The sequence below is a fragment of the Protomyctophum bolini genome, assembly GCF_963924005.1.
Source record: "Protomyctophum bolini genome assembly, chromosome: 3".
In the NCBI taxonomy this organism is placed as follows: Eukaryota; Metazoa; Chordata; class Actinopteri; order Myctophiformes; family Myctophidae; genus Protomyctophum; species Protomyctophum bolini.
Genome location: NC_137864.1, coordinates 18480053 through 18503839, shown reverse-complemented (window position 1 = coordinate 18503839; position 23787 = coordinate 18480053). Strand labels below are relative to the sequence as shown.

General features: G+C 42.7%; 1 protein-coding gene across 1 annotated transcript in view; it reads right to left on the bottom strand.

Annotated features, from left to right (window-relative positions):
* Positions 1 to 23787, bottom strand: part of grin2bb (glutamate receptor, ionotropic, N-methyl D-aspartate 2B-b) — a gene marked incomplete at its 3' end in the record, with an annotated part of 123228 nt that overhangs the window by 20663 nt on the left and 78778 nt on the right. The window contains exons 6-9 of the mRNA XM_080757229.1: positions 7983 to 8097; positions 6016 to 6224; positions 4082 to 4253; positions 303 to 456 (exon numbers count right to left, since the gene is read on the bottom strand). Of these exons, the coding sequence (XP_080613355.1) occupies positions 303 to 456; positions 4082 to 4253; positions 6016 to 6224; positions 7983 to 8097 (650 nt within the window). The remainder of the gene's footprint in view (positions 1 to 302; positions 457 to 4081; positions 4254 to 6015; positions 6225 to 7982; positions 8098 to 23787) is intronic.

Sequence of the window (23787 nt, the reverse complement as noted above, 5' to 3'; positions counted from 1 at the left end):
CCAAAGATGTACTATACCAACCACCATTAAACACCGGTCAAAAAATAGAATGGACATGCAAATTAATTTAACGAGCTCGTTATAAATCCTGCCTCGTCTTCGAATTACTGTGCAGGTGTCAAATTAATTGATATTTTTTGGTTTAAAAAAATAATAATTTGCGTCATCCGTAGACGCCACAGTCTATTCCTGTCAAATCCTACTCATGTCTTCATCCGAGTGAGTGTGTGTGTGTACTGTGTAGAGGACGTCATGACTTGGACATCTTCCAAATGCACCAGGTGCACGGCTCATCTCCTCACCGAGGAAGGCGGAGGGTGACACGGTTCCGTTGCTACGGGAGACCATGACGCTGATGCCCGTCTCGATGAAGGGCACCGAGAAGTCAATGACCTCCGACCTCTCCTCATTGATGGTAAGCGAACCCACCGCCATGTGAGCTTTCTTCAACTCCACCTGGGGCCCAGAGAGAGAGAGAGAGAGAAAAAGAGAGAGAGAGATGGGGGTCAAAGACATGTCCAGTGGAAAAACAGACTGGATATTGTTAAACGTCTATAGAACACTGTTTCACAAACTGTGGGTCACGGACCAATTTTTATGCATGGGTCACGACTCGGGTAAAATCAAATTTTCTTATTAATTCCTGCATTTGAAAGATACATATACGGTATTTCAAAACATACTTTTTGAGGGGCTGCCCCTCCAATGCATGGCTTTCCGAAATGACGATGTCGGTTTCCAGTGCTAGTTTGGGGGGGGGGAGCCAAATTATTTTGGGGGGTCCCCAGATAATTATTTTGCAACTGAATGGCTGGAAATTAAGAGTTTACATAGAACACATAGTAAATGCATAAACTTTCCTTAACCCATTCTGAACGGGAACCCCTTTTGGTGTTTTAAGCATTATGTTATACTTTAGCTATTGAAATAGTTACATAAGTCTGGGGCTCCTTGACATGAAATAGTTTGAGAACCACTGACATAGGTTTTTCAAAAAACTGTCAGGATTTAGAAGCCATTTGTAGAATCGACCTCAGGTCTAAATGGGTTAATGATTATATCTGGTTTCACCGTTTCAGTAATTATTTATGATGTATTTTCTCTATTATTAAGGTTATTGTAGCGGTCAATTTGTATTGTGGGTGGGGAGGGGGGCGGGGGTCACGAGACATGGCCAAAGCATTTCCGGGGGTCCCCAGCCAAAAACGTTGAGAACCCCTGGTTTAGGCTATCTTACTGCTCTAGTCATACCTGTACCTGTTTCTGTGGTGCTGCTATGACAACTGAACATCCCTCGGGATCAATAAATGTGTATATCTATGTATGTATGCCGTAAATAAACTGGAATAGTTTTGACTCTGGGTTACTATACTGGCTGGTCTGTACAGTAGTTCTGTTGATGGCCTCTCTCTCTCTCTCTCTCTCTCTCTCGCTCGCTCCTTTTCAAAGCTTAGCCCCCTTTCTGTGAGTCTTTGCAGGTATATTTAGACCTACGGCCTGAGGCACTGGGCAATATTTGAAAGTGACTCAGTTCACAGGGGATAGAGCCTGCAAAAAAAAAAAAAGATTTCACCCATTCTTTAAACTTGTAAACTTGTGATATGACAGAAAGTTGATTTGGTCTCTCTCTCTCTCTCTCTCCTCTTTCTTTAGCTCTCTCTCAATCATTCATTATATTCCATTGTGTGTCCCTTCTCTCCTATTAAAATTAAATCGTTATTATGTTTAGCATCCACACATGCGTGTAACGTGCATTCCCCAACGCTTACTTTCTCGCAGACAGATATTCCCAACATGGTTGGACCATAGTCAAAACAATTTCACATTTTAACCAGGTAATGCCTGCCATTTAATAATAAAGCAATTTGCAGCTGTATCAGAATCAATTACATCACATCAACGTGTAATGGAAGCATTCTGCTGTATGTCTAATGTGCAGTGGTGGTGAGTACTGTACTTAAGTATATTTCACTCTGCACCAAACTTGGTACAAACGCTGTTCAGGAGTCTGGCATGCCAATAGTCACTGCACCAGGTACACTATGGGCCCTATTTTTGCCGGTGCCTTACCCCTTATTCCTAAAATTCTTTGCTTTTAAAAAAAACTATTTTTAAATAGTTCTTTTTTTAAATGTGTAGAAAATCTAGGAAAAGAATGCTCACCACTAGCTTTCTTCACAGATGTGTTCATAAAGGTGTCTACAATCACATATAAATTTGTTCCAACCCAACTCCCTTGGGAAACTTTGTGACAGCTGCTGAAAGATGGGGTACCATTAGCAACCAATATAAGGCAACAATTTCCAAATTTCATTATGCTTTAAGTAGCATGTGACGTGTCAAACTAGGGGGTTTTCATGATTTTGAATCCATTGCAAGCATTAGCTTTGCACAAAAAACACTCCTTTGCCTAAAAATGCCTATAGCCATCATCACAAATATGATGAGGTCAGCACATTTGGAGACATTGACAGTGACTATGGCCAAATTTATCCCAAGGACCTATATCCGACCTATATCTATATTATTTAGCGCTTGTTGTGCCACTCATGCTGCGGATACATTTTCTTCTCTCTCTGCTCGCAGCTTGTGGGAGGCGGGTGGGCGCGCGGGCGGGGGGGAGTGCACGGAAACTGGCATGAGGGGTCCTGGAGGCCACAGGCCCAGTGTTGCTCCAATCTGCACCAAACTTACTATAGCACAAAACTAAATTGCACAAATATGGGGCAATACAGCAGTGTTACTGTACAGCAGTTTGTAACATTTCAGATGGCCATAACCCGGTGACCATTGTTCTGACCAGCGCAATATAGGGATGGATTTGAAGGCCAGAATAGCCTTTTTAAAGGCATGTACTTTTGAATACACAGGTATTTAATTACATTTAATGGACCACTTCACCACTTTTCATCCTACCTTCATATAATTGGTCCTCACTAATGTTCATGATAAAATGCCACAATTCTTTTCCTACTCGGTCTGTGTCTCATAGCAGTGGCGGAAGGTTCCTCTAACGACAGTGGGTGCCCACCTTAGAGTAGCCTATATATTTTAAGGTGCCCACCCGCCCCGCAACTTATTATTATTGGCTTATTATTTTGCCAGTGGGTGCTTCGGCTCCTGCGCACCCACGGAGTTGACGCCGTTGTCTCATAGTCATAGGATGGCTGTGGGCAGTTCAGAAACCCGTCCACCAGTGACATGATCGATGGCGAATCCAAGCTGAATGAAACTGCAGGCTTTCTATTCCTTTCAATGCGATAATGGAAGCCATCGTTCTCAAGATAATAAAAATCTAAATATTATTATTTTTTATCTTGTTTTAAAAAATTCGATGTCACTGGTGGATAGGTTTCTGAACTGCTCACAGTCCTCCTATGAGACAGACTGAGTAGAAAACAATTGTGGTATTTTATCATGAACATTAGTGAGGACCAATTATATGAAGATAAGTTGAAAAGTGGTGAAGTGGTCCTTTAAGTACTCCAGCACTTTAACTCAAGTAACAGAGAAACTTTCACTTGTAGTTGAGCAACATTGAGTATCATTCTACACAATATACTTTGACTCTAGTCCTGGGGTTGAGGACTTTGTCCAGCACTGCTATGGTAGTACTGTATGTGTGAAGGAGAGAAGTGGGTCCATTCCTGAGGCTGCATTCTACCTCACCCAACCCCCCCCCCCCTCTCTCAGTCCAGTTCAATATGTCAAGAAATTAAGGTTTGTTAACATTTTCGGGAGATTAGGATTGGGGTAGGATCAATATATGGAATGTCAGTACAGGTCAGCTCCGTATATGGAGATGGAGGCATGATGTAACGAGGTGTGACGTGACACACCGCAATGCAGGTTTTCATAGTAAATGCGACATGCGGTCGCAATAAACAGCACAAGTTCACATAAACACAAGATACTTCCGTTTCCCACAAGGCATCACGTTCTTAACGAGCCATGTTTGAAAGTACGTGCACACACACACACACACACACACACACACACACACACACACACACACACACACACACACCCTGCATCTGTGTGGGCTTGTAGGTCGACAGAGTATACCAAGCTATGTCCTCACCTCTCCGACCATGCCGTTCCATGTGCCGTTGATCTTCTTGCCGTGTTTTCCATTGGTAACCAGGAAGAGGTCGTAGGTGAACTTCGCCAGCTTGGCGATCCTTTTCAGGATGTCGATGCAGAAGCCCTTACAGCAGCGCTTGATGTAAATGCCGGAGTCTCCAGTCTGGTTGCTGACAGCGTGGATTATTGGGGGTGGGGTTGGGGAGCAGAGGAGAGAAACACTTCTCAACAAACAGGTCTATACTGTGGTTTGAGGATAGAACACCACCTGGGTGTCTTTTTCAAAGATAGAAAATAAAATGAAACTGGAAGATAGAGATCAGAAAGGACACACATCAGCCCATTATGTTGTTTTGTTTTCAACCCTTTTCATGGTCAATTTTTGGTTTTCTTTTTTTTGTAATAATTTTTATCCCACGATTTTGTAACCAATTTTTCACCCCCGTGTCAATTATCTAATGTGATCCTGGGCTCTACAAACCCTCCGCCAACCTTGTCCCCATATATGGGGGACATGGGGAGAGCAACAGACTTGAACTCATGCTTCCTTCTTGCCTGAGTGTCCAAGTTGCTCCTTTACACCTGACAGGGGGGAGTTTCTCTGGTTGGACGTAGCGCGTGGAAGGAACACGTTATTCCAACCAGTTCCTTTCCCCTCCATCAGGCGCTCCGGCTGGCCAGGGGGAGGCAGTTTAGAGACCATGATTACTGCATGTTTTTTGTGAGGGTACTTACGCTAGGTGACACAGGGAGAACATGCAAACTCCACACAGAAAGGACCTTTCGCCAACCCCGCCTCGGGTATGGGCACCGATGACGCGGAGGAGGAAACACGCCGCCAGCACCCACAGCTTCATGTGGGTGCTGGCAGCGCACCCACATGAATCATTGTGATAATACCGATGAATAGGAACTTATGTAATGATAATAATAATAATAATAATAGCTTGAATTTATATAGCGCCTTTCATGAAACCAAGGGCGCTTTACAAAATGAACAACCAACAAACAGAAAACAAAGCAACAAACAACGATATGCCATAAGCCTGAGAGATAGTAGTTAAGAGATAGTAGGCCTCGTACGTTACTTCCCTTGATCCAAGCCAGAACACAATCGATTGATCGATCATTAAAATAGATAATGAAACGCAATCTTTGAACAACTTATGTTGTTTATTAAAGCAAACAAATGCTATAGTTGCTTAAAAAAATATATACATTGGTCACAAAAAATAAACAGTTTAGGTTGTTGTTCCGTGTTCCGGACGGTTTAAGGCCCGCCCTTCTGCATCCGATACTTCACACATGCGTACCGACGAGTGTGCATCGTTTCCGTATCCGCTCTAGAGTCTAGATCTAGAGCGGATCAGCAGTCTGCAAAGCAACTTGACCCCTATCCAGTCTACCATTATAAATAAACACTCAAACCCACAGTTCCACCAAGGCTCGTGAAAATAGTAATAATATTACTTTTGGAAAAAAGTAAATGTAATATTATTACTCAAAATGTGAAAGTAACTAGTTAAGTTACATATTACTGGAAAAAAGTAATAATATTACTGGAAGTAGTATATTACTTATACACTGATCAGGATGTATTAGGATGTTGATATTCATTCATCAGCCAACACTCCCCACTCACAGGTAACCACATCAATACAGCATGGAATTGTGGACAAATGTGGAATTAAGGACTACAAAATATTCTACGTTTTAGGTCTGAGAGGCTCAAATGGTGCATGGTCCGTGGCTCAAATTCTGAATAAATGATGGGCCTTGACATGAAAAGGGTTGAAAACCACTGATCTATCCATCTATCCATCCATCTATCTATATATACTGTATATCTCAGCCTTTTGTCTGTTGTGCCCTGCTTGCAAAGCATCCATAATAACATTATGGATGCTTGTATAGATTGTAATCTAATCTCACATGAGTTTGAGCTGCTTGCGGCAGGGCACGGTGTTCCTCATGCACGTCCCACTGAGCGGGTCCACCTCCTCCACGATGACGAACGGCGCCTCCTCCAGCGTGACGATGGACAGGTGGTCGTCCTCACGCTCGCCGGCGTCCGCGTACAGCTCGAAGCGCGGCCACACGTGGTAGCGCATGGTCAGCGACCGCCGCTCCCACTTGCCCACCTGCAGCAGAGAGAGAGGCGTCTGTTTAGTGAATTAAGAGCACTGTTTGTGGGTTGTTTTTTTTTAGGTTAACTCAGTGGTTCTCAACCTGTGGTACGGGACCATAGAGTTATAGGATAGTGGCGTTTTGAAGCACCCGGAAGAACGGTCTATACTTCCTCAAGTGCTCAATGTCACATTTAGTACAAAATACGTCTGGAAACGTCATAAGGATTCGAACCGAGTGGTGCCTTCGACGTCTGTGGACGTCCTAGCGACGTCCAAACGACACGGGGCGAGATAAGAATATTCCGAATTATTCCTATTTTTTTTTTTGGCATTTCGCTTTTCGCTTGCCGTATGCTAACGCTCTGTGCAACTATTAGCTTGTCATTGACTCCCATGTTAGCGCGGCGGAAAGAATGACTCGTATCTTCTCATCCAGGGCGCTCTCCGTGGTGTTAAAATGATCGACATGCTGGCGCTTCATTTCTGCTCCTCATCCGTCTCTCCCGCAAAATATGAACGCTTTTTGGAGCGTATATAAATATATTAAGATGATCGGGGATTGTGAGGTCACTTTGTCAGTCAACGTTTTTAAGAAAGTGTTTCCGATTCATGGCTTTCAAAATAAAAGCGATCACTACTCTGGTGACTACTCTGGCACCCCGGAGCCTCTATTTTGATGCACTTCCGGTACTAAATGTGTTAAAGATGGAGTGCCGTGATTTTTGTACTTATTCTGTTTTGCATGTGTCTATGGAGTTAACATTACTGTAATAGACCCCCAGGTGTGGTTATAATATTCAAATAATGTCTTCCCTGTGTATTTTTGGTTTCTTCTTGAAAGCTGAAAGCCTTTGAGTCAAAAAGCCCAATCGAAATAACACCATTTTAGTGACATCATAACCCTAACCCCTCCCACATGATCATACTGTAACGGTATGTAATACAGGGTGTAATACCTGATTTATTTTAATATCAACATTTAAAAGTGCATGTTGTATTATTTAATATACAACAATATAGTTAACGCCATCTGTCAAGGGTAAGGTCCTATATATTCTGTGCTGTCTATTTTGTGAGTTTGTTATTATTTGGGGGGTTTAAAAGACTATGTTTATGATTTGATATTTTTTGATTGACACAGGTCTGGAGTTGGACTGACGCCCATAAAGTAGGCAGAGGTTACCGGCCTATGTTTATGTTTATTGAAGAATCCCCATTAGAGACACATGACTGAGCCTCTAGCCTTCCTGGGGTCCTGAATAAAACAAATACAATACAAATGTACAACTAAAAATATAATTTAAAATAAAAAACAGAACAAAATAAAAACAAATACAAAATCAAAACAAATACTGAGGGGGTATCTGAGAGAGGGACAAACAAACAGGGAGAATTTAAAGAAAAGATCATTACCGCATCAAAAGTAATCAACAAACTATATTATAACTGATCAAGCATTGGCCAAATTGTAGAGGCAAAAATTGTGAAAATAGCCGAGCTACAAGCTCACAAAGCCTCACAACGCAACGCAATGTACATTTGTGAGCTTGTACATTCCAAGTGCTTATCAGGATATGGGGGGGGGGTCCCCAGTTCAAATATGATTATTTGGGGGTTAACTGATGCTAAGAGGCCAGGACAAGTTCACAGAATATTGTGACAGATAAATCACAGATGGGGGTTGAAGGATATACCGAGAAGAGAGCCTGGAGAGGAGAGGAGAGGAGAGGAGAGGAGAGGAGAGGAGAGGTCAGAACAGAACATATTCACCCTGTCCCATCGCCTATCCTTGTCCAGGAGAATGATGACCAGTTTGGGATACATCTGGTAGCCGTCCTCACTAAATGACAGGTTACGCCCTTCAAACGTCACATTCATTAGATACCTGAGAAGAGGACACAGGTGGGAGACAGATTTACACGGTTATCAAAGGGTGCACACACACACACACACACACACACACACACACACACACACACCGGTCCTTGGGAGGTGCCAGCCAACGGGATAAACGCTAATAAAAAAAATGTATTAGTCGCACACTCGTATGCCTTGATGTTTTATTGTGGACAAGGCAAGACCAAGTTGCCTTCTTCAGGGTAGCAAGAAGAATGTTATGTAAAACATGAAATACCCCGTATTAGTATTATAAGGATAGAGACCGAACCGGAGCGCTAGCCCCGCCCCCCCGCTATTCATTTCGATGCAAGTTGCTCAGTGGCGTGTTGAAGCACCTGGAAGAGTGCCGGAAGTACTACGAATAACTCGATAACTAATAACTCAATGGCTCGATTAAGCGGAAGTTAAGCCCGGACGTCCAATTTGAGGTCCGGGAAGAGCATCTGCTAAATGCCTACATTGTAAATTGAGCATAGGTGAAAACTCAGAATTACCTGTACATCCAATCAGGAATAATGTCACATGCAAATGGCCAATATAATACATAGCTGGCCTAATCCAATAAATGCATAGAGGCCATTGACACCAAAGCCGAGTCTATTTCTCATTTCGCTGAAAAGGTATACAGATAAACGAAAGCCCGTCAAGGGAGCATAATAAATCTGGCAGTGGAGGGGGGGGTGATTTGGCACACATGCACGCACACACACGCACGCACACACACACACACACACACACACACACACACACACACACACACACACACACACACACACACACACACACACACACACACACACACACACACACACACACACACACACACACACACACACACACACACACACACACACACACACACACACACACACACACACACACACACACACACACACACACACACACACACACACACACACACACACACACACACACACACACACACACTTACTTATCGGACGGCATATTGTCGCTATTCTGAGCTCTAAAGGGCTCATGTCATCTCACATTATACATCATTGCCTTCATAAAACCAATTGCTATGGTTTTACATCCCACATAATTCTCTATAAATAAACACGGCTCATTTTTAGTTTCCTCTCTCCAGTTCTATCTTTACATTTGGGGGGAGGTGAAGAAAGCAGGTACAGTAAGTAGAATGACATAAAACAACCTCCTCCGCTGGTGAGAAAGACTTAAGTTAGTAGGATGCATTTCTCGCAGCTCGACATCACCCGTGTCTCTGTTTTTAACCCATTCTGGGTGGGAACTCCTGTTGGAGTTTTAAGCATTATGTCATACTTTAGCTATTGAAAAATAGCAGATCTACAAGCTCTTAGCGCAGCACAGAGTGCCGAGTGGCGCAAATCATTGAATATATATTCTCTGAGAGCGAACATTTTTAACTAATCTTTGCCCTTGGGGGTGTCCCTGAAACAACATATTTTCAGGAGGGGGTTGAGGCCAATTACATTTCTGGGGGTCCTTGACATGAACGACTGACATAGAAACAGGTTTTTCAGAAGACATTTTGTAGAATCTAGTGTCAGGTCAAAATGGGTTAATACGAGGTGAGGTTGTAGCACGTGCGGCATGTACACATACGACCCCACCACCACCAGGACATGTACACATATGATCCCACCACCACCAGGACATGTACACATATGATCCCACCACCATGTACACATATGATCCCACCACCACCAGGACATGTACACATATGATCCCACCACCACCAGGACATGTACACATACGACCCCACCACCACCAGGACATGTACACATATGATCCCACCACCACCAGGACATGTACACATACGACCCCACCACCACCAGGACATGTACACATACGACCCCACCACCACCAGGACATGTACACATATGATCCCACCACCACCAGGACATGTACACATACGATCCCACCACCACCAGGACATGTACACATACGACCCCACCACCACCAGGACATGTACACATACGACCCCACCACCACCAGGACATGTACACATACGACCCCACCACCACCAGGACATGTACACATACGATCCCACCACCACCAGGACATGTACACATACGACCCCACCACCACCAGGACATGTACACATACGACCCCACCACCACCAGGACATGTACACATACGACCCCACCACCACCAGGACATGTACACATACGATCCCACCACCACCAGGACATGTACACATTATGATCCCACCACCACCAGGACATGTACACATATGATCCCACCACCACCAGGACATGTACACATACGACCCCACCACCACCAGGACATGTACACATACGACCCCACCGCCACCAGGACATGTACACATATGTACCACCACCACCAGGACCCAGATAACAATAACACAACATACAGCTGCATGAATATTTCAATCCCCACAGGGCTCTGTCAGACCTAGAGTTAGCGCTCAATCACTCTTAAGGCGTACACTTGGGACTCTCTCTACCGCGGGGTTGCTGTATCTTAGTGTGTGTGTGTGTGTGTGTGTGTGTGTGTGTGCCTGTGTGTGCCTGTTGCACGCACGCTTACATGTGTGTGCATGATTTCCACCCAAATATTCTCTGTATTTGTTTGGTAGAGGTAGAGAATTTAAAGCAACAGAAGCTGGTGGTGACCCTAGGGGGCAGGAAGAGCTCCGCACACACACACACACACACACACACACACACACGCACACACGAAACCCAACTAGCGCATTTCCCTCGACAGAGACACAAGCAATAATAAAGCCAATATTCCTATATGGCCACAGGAGGGTATACGCTGCGTGGCTTTGTGGATCTGCATGACACATCCTGTCTGCAGTGATGGACTGAGACCGTCCTGTCACACTCCCTGATTCAATTTAACACACACTCAAAATACAAATGTGTTACCCGAGTACTTTAACAGTAGCAATATACTGTACCACTATGTATATAAATACTAAAATCCAATGCAATGGATTCATTTGAATTTCTTCACCTTGATTAGTTTCATGTATTAATTATTATCAAAAAAGTTAAAGATATAATCACTAAAAAGACAATACATATTTGTAACCTCAACATGTACTTGCATGCCACACACACACACACACACACACACACACACACACACACACACACACACACACACACACACACACACACACACACACACACACACACACACACACAACATCCAGAGGCGCTCCATTGTGTTGTGCATGATAAGAGGACAGGAAGGCTTGAATAATGAGACAATGTGCTCCAAGTGGTTGTGGATGAGGTGGTAAGGGCCGCATTTGTCTCTCCATGGTTCCGGGCAAGAGTTGTTGTTTTTTTCTCCTTTCTATTATGCATGTGTGAATCTGCTTGTGTCTTGCGTGTGTGTGTGTGCGTGCGCGCACTCCGCGCAGGTGAAATGACCCACAAATCCCCAGTGGTGGAAAGTACTGTATCATTTCGAGGCATTTTTTACTTTACTTAAGTAAAATATTTGAGTACTTTTTCCACCCCTGCAAATCCCTGTGGTAATACTCAATGCAGTGATCCTAGCAGTTGGTTTTCTGTCTTAAGATGTATAGAGAATGTTTGTTTCTCGGGTGTACCCATCTGCAAAGCCATGCTGCCCGTAACATTTTAGCTCAAGGCCAAAAGAGAACTTTGATGTCTCCCAATAACCCAAAATAGTGAAAATAGCAGATCTACAGTACAAGCTCACAAGCGTTGCTTATGCTATTTTCAATACAATACTAAATTGTGTTTTAACCTTTTGAAATAAGTACAAACAATGTAGGAAACAAAAAAATAGGCATGTTTAATCGTGAGGTTCGCAAGCACTACTAGGTATCATAAAACAGATTTTATTGTACAGTACACCTATGCAATATTTATGCAATGACTTATATGTTGTGTCCTATAAGTCCATGTCCATGTGGGCTGGGCACCTCGGGTGCATAACACAAATATTAAGAATCTATCACTATAAAATAAATTACGTTTCTAGGGTTTCAAGAAAAAAAAAATCTTTTCATTTTGTCATTATTTTCTTTGACAAATACGAATTAATTAATTGTTATATTTGGATAAAAATCTTCACAAATCCAAAAAAAATGGACCCAAACCCAAAATGGATCTGTTTCCGACCCGTTCCGAGAATTCTTTCAAATCACAGCATCAACCCTGAGTGGACCTGTGACAATTTGGCCTGATTCCGAGCCGTTCCGACTTGCTTTATGGACCCAATTTGTTCTGAGATCCCAGTAAGACTCGACGAGGAATCCATGATTGTTCACCGGTGTTTTACCATAGAGTCATAAAGGATAGAGCCCCTGCTATTCCACTTCCACATTTCTTCGATTTGGACACCAAAATATGCTGTCCAAAATGTACAAGTGCTCAATGTTAAACCCCAGGTGCACGGGGGTTTACTCGTGCTAAAAATGCATGGGCCCGCCTGCAGTCCCAGCTCTGACCAGTAGGGGTCGAGCGCTTCAACGTTGGCCAGCCGTGCTGGGGGCTTGTGTTTTACATTCAAATCAGCCTGGCAGTGGCAGCTGGCGTGCCTTGCAGTATGGTACGCATGCATTGCGTAGCTCAACATGTGATTCTAAACCAGCCTAAAACATATCACACATGTTAAACGGCATTTCATTGTGTTTCTCTTTCACGAGCAAAGTGGCTATTGCTATTTGTATTTTAGTTTTTTTTGAGTGGTGCAGCCACTCCAAGGAACAGCAATGTCCATCCCTGTGTCCCTACGTATGCATGTATGTTTAGGGTACTACCAACAGGTGCCAAAGTAGCGCTGTTGAGCTACAGTAGAAACAGAGAGAGAGTGTTGCACAGTTGCCTGCTAATTACAATGTGGAGTGTGAGTGCATGCGAGAGAGGCAGAGGGAGGGAGAGAGAATACCACACTCTTATTTGTGTGAGAGAGAGTGTTGTCTGCTACAGTAATTCCCCCACACGGTAAAGGTCCCTGCACACGCGGTTTCGGATTTTTTACTAGACGAACACAAAAACATTCCAGGTGACAAGATTTGACTAAAACTAAAAGTTTTATTGACAAAACTAAAATAGAAATTTGCTGCCAAAAACAACACTGCGCCAGTGGGCCCCACAGGTTGAGAACCAATGGTGTAACGTCTCATTTATACTTTGTTGTCGACAGAGCCTTCCTCAGCGCGGCAACAAATCGTGGGTGATGCGTCACTTACAAAGGGGACCTGGGTTGCACAAATTAAGCCTTGGTTAAACCTGCCTCAATCCTGCGAGCAGTGCATGGGCGAGTGTTCTGCTTTCAAAGAAATCTTCCATTTGTTACCTTTGTGCTTTACATTTCAAACCAGAATCCTCTCCCCTTGTATTCAACTTTAATTCTATTCGCCTTTCTGCCTCCAAAACAACAACACCACCACCACCTCCTCCTTCCCTCTCTCTCTCATTACTGCTGTGTGTGTGGCTCTCCATTCCTGTGCTCTTATAGCAGTCCATTCTAAATAAAAAAATCTCTTTCAATTAGCTGAAGTTGAATCGGAAAGCCCTGCTTCGCTTTCTTTTTTCATCTCGCTCTCTCTCTCTCAAAGCATTATTCGGCAGCTGCCAACACTTTTCCTAGACTGCCTATTTGAAGGAGTTTATAGTGCCCTTTCCCCCCCAAAAAAACTGTCTCAATCTCGTTCTGTCACTCCTCTCACGTCAATCTCCCACTTTCTCTTTATCAGGCTGTCTCAAACTGGCGCACCCATGCACGCACGCATTTGTATTACTACACTTCAGACTTCAACATTTTAGGACAGCAAGTTTAGGCTATTTTTAACCATAGTGTAGTGTAGTGAAGAAGAGTTCAGGACCAGGAAATGCTAATCCTAACAATGTCCATTGCTCAACACAATTCTAGTGTACTTTGTTAACTTATTTGGTCAAGTAGCAAGTACACAACCTTTGACTCTTCCGGCATCACTATCAAAAAACTATGTACTGAATTTGATCAATGTTTATGGACACCATTTATTATTGGTATATTGAGTACAAATTATCTCGCTAGGTCGTGTGTGTGTGTGTAGGCAGAGAGTTTGTCTGCTTTATTCATGATAGCATTAAAATGACATATTTCAAGTTATTTCTTGAATTTACCATTTAGCCTGCTATCAATATTTCATGTCATTTCATGGCCCTTCACCTTATTGGAACGTGCGCTCTATCGGATCAGTGCACTAATAGACATCTATTATATGTGCCTCTCACGTGCACGTTCAGTGCATTCTGTGTGTGATAATGCATTTTTCACGGCACTATTGACGTGTAGATTTCATCTTCATGAGGTTTTGTGAACGTACAAATTAATTCATTACGTTTTCGATGATGGCAGTGAGATGACTCTGCTCATCTTGCTGCGTTTCGTAAAACAAACTAATATTAAAGCATTTAATAATGTCTAGTGAATGTTGTGCCAGATTGCTCCGTGGAATAATCTATGACAATAAGAACTGTATTGAAACTGTACTGTAATGTATATACGCATAATATAACAAGACCTGTGCCCGTCGGCCACCGGCCTACTTGGAAACGATGCAAGTTGGGAACCTAGTATATTTGCGTATATTTGTACGTCATTAAATGTTCCAATGAATTGAAAATGGAGGACCAAGTCTTTGTGCTTTTTCTGGTTCTATCCTAAAGCAGCAGTTTATTTTGTATTGACCTGTACTTTCTTTTGAAATGTACCCATTCTGCATACTGTGAAATACATTTTTCAATCAATCAATCAATCAATCAATGAAATACCTTTGTCATAGTCTGTCTGTGTCACTGTTGTGCCCATATTGTATATGGAGATCTCTGCATCTGTCTGCCTGTGTCTGAAGAGTGCAAACGGACTGTGAAAAGTGGACTGGTTAAATCTGGTTATTATGGTACGATCTTGTATCCTGTAACCCACTCAAAAGATACTGCAAAGAGCAGTATTCATGTGCTTCAGGCAGTGCTTTTTTAATTAGTGAGCAATTAGGCACACACTTGACTTGTGTCAGAGTGTGTGAGCTCATGTGTGCTTTAATATTGTTGCTCAACATTAAAATTGCTTTCATTAACAGTGATTTAATGAACTTTAAATTCTAAGAGGATTTCTGTCATATTTTTTGTCTTGGATATGTTTTCCTATATGGCATCAAGGCACACACTTTTAACGATATGACCATATGGTTGCGAGCTTGTATGTAGAATTGTATGTCTTCTATTTTCATCGTATGTTCAGCCCAGAATAGGGACACCAAGACTGCTCAGGTGCCGTTTAGAACAACTAATGGAAACAGTCATTGTAGGTTTGTGGGGTGCAGCTGTTATTAAGCCGTGCTCACACTGTGAATGAGATGGGAGGCTTTCTGCTTGAGTCCATAGTGTTCCTCTCTCAAGACTCCACAGGTATCCGTGTGTGATGTCCCCGTCTCAGCACCAGTCCTGATTGGCCCAGATCATAATGGAGCTGTGAAGCCCTCGTTTCAATCACAGACAACCCCCCAAGGTTTATACACCTTTCATGTCGCTGTAGTGTACGGCATCTGTGGTACACATCACTTCTGAATTCCAGAAAATAGAAATGGTGTAGGCCTTCATTCTGAGTTGTGAAATATTTCTATCTCAATTTAGTTTCAAGAATATAGCTATATCTGTGTTATTTGTCGGGAAGCGATGCTGCCAAAATACATATCTATGTTTATTCAGTTGTATAAATGTGTTTGATTCGATCTAGTGGAAAGGCTATACTCACATTAGATTCTGAGGGCTATCTGTTGTTAGCTTAGAGCCTTAGACCCTGGGCTGCGCCATCTTGGTTGCACGACACGCTTTCAGTCACTTTAGTCTCCAAAACCCCTCCCAGGGTGCAGTAATGGTGCCTCTCATGCTCCAGGCAAACAATAACATCCCGTCTAGACAACCCACACACCATTAAGCTGACAACATCCGGTCGCAGAGTTTTGGATCTTCAAAATAAGGGTTGAATGGCGCGATGTCCCGGGATGTTATTAATTCATCCTGGCGGGGAAACGGTTAATGTATAAAGTTTTATAGAACGTAAATATACGCCTATGGCTCAAAATGTGTTAACTTTGGTACTGTAAGTGCATTTTGACGCCAATACTTTTGTACTTTTAACTCAAGTAAAAGTTTGAATACAGGCCTGATTTTAACTAGTATTTTTACATACTGGCATTGCTACTTTTACAACCTCCACCAGCTCCTCCAGGCGGTGGAACCATTGATTTGTAAATTGTGACAGACACGATGATCTTCAACACACAGACTGAGTGAGAGAAACATCTTCTCTCTTCATTTATTCCTCCGACTCTCTTTTTTTTTCTTTCTCTCTTTTCGTACGACCCCCTCCTCCTCCCATGCACCACCCATCTCTCGGGTGAGATTACTGTTCCCATGGCAACGCAGCCAAAATGCATTAAACTTGCTGTTGGTTGTGGGTACCATGGTAACACGTTACGTTACATTCTACATGACATACCGCCGCTGTCAGGCGGGAAACCTTGTATCTCCATATTTCTAACTTTTTGTTTTCGTGAATTAATTAATGCCTGTACTTTGCCGTATGACGGGGTCGAGAAAAGGTTGCAAAAATAGCCGACCTATACAGTAGAAGCTGAGATGGTAAATATGGTAAATATTTTTTTGCAATTTTTGGAAAACATTTAACAGGGAATGTACCCGCTGTTAAGTTTGTCCGTAGGCTTTTATAAATATTTAACCAAGGAAATTATTAACAAGAGCTTGTGACTAAATAATAACTACACTGGATGCACTGGAACACAGGTTCTTTTTCCGTTTCATCTCCGTCGGGTGGAAACCTCATACTGTATGTGGTCAAATTTGACTGAGGGACTGCCATTGGAGTCTTTTGAATTTTCGTTTTTTTTTCATGTCATATGAAAGCAGGGAATCATAGCTTCAAATTGACATATTGGTTGTTCAGTTTGACCCACCAGTTTTAGAGAAATGGCTTATAGAGTAATGTCTTGCAGAAAACAGTGAGTTGAGAAAACAGGCTTGAAAGGTTCACTTTTATGGACTCTAACATTACACCTAGCTACATGTTTAAGCATTTATTTCATATTTACATTCGATTCGTCGATTTCAGCTCTGATATTTATTTCAGACATGCTCTAGTATGGGAAGAGTCTGCCTGTGCTATTAACTCATTTTGGATAAAATATAAATAAATTCAGTTTTTCTCCTCTGGTGAAAAGCTGGAGGTTGCATGATGGCAGGCTCTCAGTCAAATCTGGTCAATTATGTCCAAAACACAGATTAGCATTAGAAAAGCATGGCTTATTGGCTTCGCGCCGTGCTTCGAGCTCGTCGATCTGAGACTATGATGCTTTAGTGCGACGCTGTAGTATGATCAAGTATAGGCCTGTCACAATTATTACAAAGTTATATGAGATAATTGCAATTATTTCGTCATAATTGTCAAAATAAAAAAGCAAAAATAGCAGATCTACAATCGGCTATTTCTGCAATGTTTACATTTTAGTATAAAATTATTAAATGTGTCAGTAATTTCTTGTGTCAGTAAGTAAGTATTTGTCATATCTGCCCTGTGCAATTTTTTATTACGAGGCCTAAAAAGGCAAATTAAAAATGTATTGTCCAATGTTCCAAAGCCAAAAACACGTTAATCTCAACTATTTGTAAGATAATTAATCGTAGACGTATTAATCGTCAACTTAAATTTGTAATCAAGTAGGACAGCAAATTACGAGATGGGAGGTTTCTGCTCGACAGTGTCGATGTCCTGAAAAGTAACGCTTTTGGACATACAAGGTTTGTGCATGACAGCACCTGATACTAACGATGGTGTTGAGTACCCCCCTCTGTTCCTCTCTGGGAAGGGTGTTGATACCAACCGCATGTGACAGGTGGACGCACGCACACGCACACGCACGCACACACACACACACACGCACGCACGCACGCACGCACGCACGCACGCACGCACACACACACACACACACACACACACACACACACACACACACACACACACACACACACACACACACACACACACACACACACACACACACACACACACACACACACACACACACACACACACACACACACACACACACACACACACACACACACACACACACACACACACACACACACACACACACACACACACACACACACACACACACACACACACACGGCCATACTTCTGACCTCATTCCATGGGTCATATGTACAGTATACCAGCGGTGCAAACTAATGGATTTAACACTTGAGTGTCTGTGAGGTCTTTCTGACCCATTTTGAAATTTTGAAGTTGATTATCTATGCCCATGAAGCTCTGACGAAATTTCCTCTTCCATGACTTTTCCTAAATATTCGATTCAAAATAAATCCGTTTTTTTTTATTTTTTAAGGGCCGCTAGCCCTTCTAAAACAGCTTTTGTCCCCACACGTCTCAATTTTTGCCATTGACAATGAACGGAAAAATTACATCAGAATTCCACTATAAAGCTACAAAGCTTTTTTCTTTTTGGACATCTTTTTGTCATACCCTGTCTACGGTTCTTGGTTCTTCAGTCCCTCCCTGCCCATTGATTGCTATTTTTCTTACTTTATCTTTCATTTCCAATATTATTATTACTACTGTTACACACTGAATTTTGCTTCTCTCTACAATTCTCCCCTCAGGGTGGGTGGGAGGGTAAATCTGTGTTGAACATGTTTTGTACTGTTCCTTTTGTGTCTTTGTATGTCCAGTATTTTAATGGAAAAAAAGGTAAAAAGATAAAAAAGAAGAAGAATTCCACTGTAAATATGATGTAAATTAAACATCAAAACATTAAACGCCATTGACATTGAACGGAAAATGTATGTCATATGTAAACGAGCAAATCAGCTAACCAATCAGAGGCAACAGGCATTCTGTTTGGCCAGTAGGGGATGGTGCATGATGATGTATGATGATAATTCCGCTAAATATGATGTAAATTAAACATCGAAACATTAAACGCCATTGATATTGAAGGGAAAACTTACGTCATATGTAAACGAGCAAATCGGCTAACCAATCACATGTTGGTGGGAGCACTTGACCAATAAGGGGACCACCTTATGTACATTATGGTATGGCCAGACCATTATGGTATGGTATGGCCTGGTCAGCCTGCAATGACATGCATAAGATCTGGTCATCCAGGCTTAGTAAGATGTTAAAAGTAAAAATATTTAGGACGACCGTTGAGCCGATTCTACTCTATGGCTCCGAGACATGGACACTTTTAAAGAAATTAGAGAAACGGTTGGATGGCACTTACACCCACCTTCTAATGAGGGCGCAAAATCTGTCTTGGAATAGCCACCCATCGACTAATCTAATATACTGTACAGCAACCATGTGTTTCTTCACTAGTCTGATCCAGAAGAACACAGTTTGCCGGCCACTGCTACAGAGCTGACAATGAGGTTATATCTTCCCTTCTTCTCTGGAGTCCTGCCTCAAAGCAGACCAGAGGTAGAAAACTGTCGTTCCCTGATATCATCGCTAGGTACACATGCATCAGTAAGCAGGAACTGGGGATGGCAATGAAGGACCGGAAAGTCTGGCGTGGCATTGTGAAATCCATGACCGCGGTCGAAAAATTATGATGATGTACATTATGTAGCAATGTCAAAGGTCCGCTAACATAAATTGCGCCCCTCATTTCACATGGGTGTGATTTTTTTTAAACATAAATGTAGGCATACTTATACCATCTCTGCCTATTTGTTTCCGATCAAAATGACCCCTGTCACCCTTCCACCCCCACGGGAGTGGACTCCACCAGGGCAGGTCAGGTTGTGGCCTCCTGGTGGCACTATAATAGGCCAATGTGAAAAGGGTGCCATTTCTTCTTACGCCTTGGATGGCAATTGGATGATTTTGATTAAATGTTTTTTGCAAAAATCCACCTGTTGGTGGCACTATAACAGGCCAATGTGAAAAGGGTGGGATATATTCCTGAGCCTAGTAGGAAAGTCTGTGAAAGATTTCACAAAATATTGCACGCTGCGTTCATGATTTGAGGCTTTTTATTCAAAACGGGCCATTCCTCCAATGTTAGCCAATGGAATATGAAATATCTGACAGACCTGCCTTGAACACATGACTTTAGAGATACTGTGTAACGATTTGTGGGAATGTTTTTCAAAAGTCGGCCTCCTGGTGGCGCTATAACAGGCCGTTTTGGAAAATTTGGGGCAGAAGTTCATCGTGGTTCACCGGGTTAACGGTGCCGGAGATAAGCTGTACACAGATGGACGGACGGACACACGGACACAAGGACTCACACACGGACTCACACACACACACACACACACACACACACACACAGACACACACACACACACACACACACACATACACACATACACACACTCTCTCCCCATGCCTTCGGCCCGGTGGAGACAATAACATGCAGGAAAGGTATTTTTGACCTTAAGTCAGCTTGCTTGTGTGGTAGCTGGCCTTACTTCAGTCATGCGAGTGTTAATCGATTATATATTAAAATAAGAGAACGCTAATCTATCTTAATCTATCCCTATTTTAGGCATTTCATTATAGAAGAGCTTCAAAAAATGTAAAAGAAACCGGCCCGGACCGCTGGCTTAGTGGTTCGGGCACCTATAGGCTCCATTTCAGTCTAACAGCGTGTCACAGGTTCGAGTCCCGATCGCGACGACCTTTGCTGCGTCAACTCATTGACTGGCAGATTTATCTCTCACTGCATTTAGCTTCTGCCAGGCTCAGATAGGTGAACCAATAGCATCCACCGCCATGATCCCAGTGGCACCCACTTCAAATGACCCAGAACCAGAAAGCACGCTGGCTGGGCCAGGATACTTCAAATGACCCAGAACCAGAAAGCACGCTGGCTTATGGGCCAGGATACTTCAAATGACCCTCTATACCAGAAAGCACGCTGGCTGGGCCAGGATACTTCAAATGTACTGTTTTATAGAATCCAAGTAATGCTTTAACAACAGCGATACGCTCGTAGTAGGTTGTGCCCCAGGAGCTCCCGCTCCGCTGTTTCAACTGGATCAAAGACACAGCAGTCATAGACTCATAGCCCAACAGACACAGCAGTCATAGACTCATAGCCCAACAGACACAGCAGTCATAGACTCATAGCCCAACAGACACAGCAGTCATAGACTCATAGCCCAACAGACACAGCAGTCATAGACTCATAGCCCAACAGACACAGCAGTCATAGACTCATAGCCCAACAGACACAGCAGTCATAGACTCATAGCCCAACAGACACAGCAGTCATAGACTCATAGCCCAACAGACACAGCAGTCATAGACTCATAGCCCAACAGACACAGCAGTCATAGACTCATAGCCCAACAGACACAGCAGTCACAGCAGTCAGAGCCCAACAGGGCGAGCCGAGCATGGGAGAAGAAAATTACAGTCTGGATACAGCATGTTTGTAAACGCCTTATATGCCACGAAGTTGCGGAATCTGTATTATTTTTTACACCTGCAACAGCTACAGTAGTTTTAATTTTCTGTTTTTCAGAATTAGCATTTTCCGCATAGTGGACAGCTCTCTGCAGAATCCATTCAGAATATAATGATATATGCACGCACCACTCCGCCGCCTCTCCCCCACAACAACGGATAACCACGCCTACTTTAGATCTGAATTCTGATGAAATAAATGACGAGGGGTCCTGACCCTTTAAGTAAAACATTTTAGTAAATTATCCACCTCTGCTCACAACAAGTATGCTACACGGACCCTTTCCGTGCTCCTTGCATCCATCCACACTATTTATTTATTTCTCTGCTGGGTTGTTTCGGAGGCAAAGCGTCGCCATGGTGATTGTAGCCCACGGAACCAGAAAGAGAGAGAGAGAGAGTGAGGGATGTGGGGGGGGGGGGGGGGGGGGAGTAGAAAGAGAGATGATTCCAGTTTATCTGCTTGCACTTGTTGACATATATATGCTGATATGTATTCACAGTCAGAGGCACTTAATGCACTCTCCGCTGCACCTCTGCTCTCTCTCTCTCTCTCAGCTTGTCACTATCTTTGACTCACTCAGCACCTCCGTATATTTATAATTGGTTTGTGTAGCGGTGTCACACACTGAACATAGCAGATCTACAAGCAGTAGATGAAGGGCTGGGCTTTTTATATATCTCTGCTGTCAGGCAGAAACCAACATTACGTGGTTAATCAGACTAATAGATTTTTGTAAATTATTTTAAAAAAACTAAATCTATTCTAATTTGCCTGTGTACATGAGCACGATTAAGACGATTATTGGTTCTAAACTAAATATCAGTTTCAATAATTTTTTCGGTTAATTGCTACGCTATTTTTGGGACAGTGGAGTACGACTTAGATACAGGCTTCATTCCCTCGCTCGTCTTTTCTGCTTACTGTATCAGGTGTCATTATAGTGTATGTTTCAGCTGATCTTCTTGTAAAAGCTCAGTTCAGATCAGCTGTGCAACCTTTACAACATATAAACAAGCAGGGCTGAGGATGGTGGAGTTGAAATGCTTTGGTAATACAGTAGGTGTCAGGATGATTCAGTACTGTAAAGCATGTGTGATCATGGCTTATGCTACTGTACACAGTTACATAATTTCTTCCTCTTCTTTCGCTCTGTATTTGTGGGCAGACTTGGCACATACAATGATACATTGCAATAAGGCTGCAGCTGTCCATTATCAAGGGACCAAGCCGGAAGGGCCCATATTGAATTTGGTTGGTGGTTCTTTGTCTTCCGCCAAAAATAGCAGTTCTAGCTGAACCGTGCAGTCGGTTTTCACGAAACTTGGCAATATTATGGTAGAGGGCTATGCCAAACGGTGAAGACGCGAAGTCCACGACCATTGGTCAAAGGGTGGCACTATACTATAGCACTCAATTGAAAATGCTAACTTTTAACAGGGTATGTGCCTGGAAGAGCTCTCAGATCCTCTGGATCTGGTCTCTTAGATGTTCCAAAGGCTATACCAGACAAGGAGACGCAGCATTCAGTTATTATGGTCCTAAAATGTGGAACAGCCTGGCTGTGAACCTATGACTTTCTGAATCCATGGACTCAGTATTAATAAATCTTAAGACACACATTTTTAGCATTGCCTTTAACTAGGTAATATTATGAATCCATTGTTTATTCTTGTCTATAATTAATTAAATGTTTGATTTTGATTTTCTCCATAGTTTTTTTTTCTATTTTTGTAATCTGTGACTTTTTAATCTGTGAAGCACATTGGGTTGTGCTGTATGAAATGTGCTATATAAATAAAGTTTTGATTGATTGATTGATTGACTGATTGATTGATTGAACAGAGCCATAGACATGTTTATCCAAAGGGAAATATGGTCTTCTTCTACAAATAATAAAGTGCCACCTTCATTTTTTAATCTAGTGCGCTGATGCCCCCCCCCCCCAAGAAACAAGATAAATGGAGGTTTCTCACATTATAGACATGCTGCAAAGTGGGAGTAGGCTACATCATTGTGGGCTCGCTACAGCGAGCACACACTAGTTATTGCCAACCTATGTTTATTCTTTATTCTTTATTCCGCCGTTTTTTTTGACACCCTACTACTTCCACATACTTTAAGCTAGAAATTTTGTTCAAACTTCAA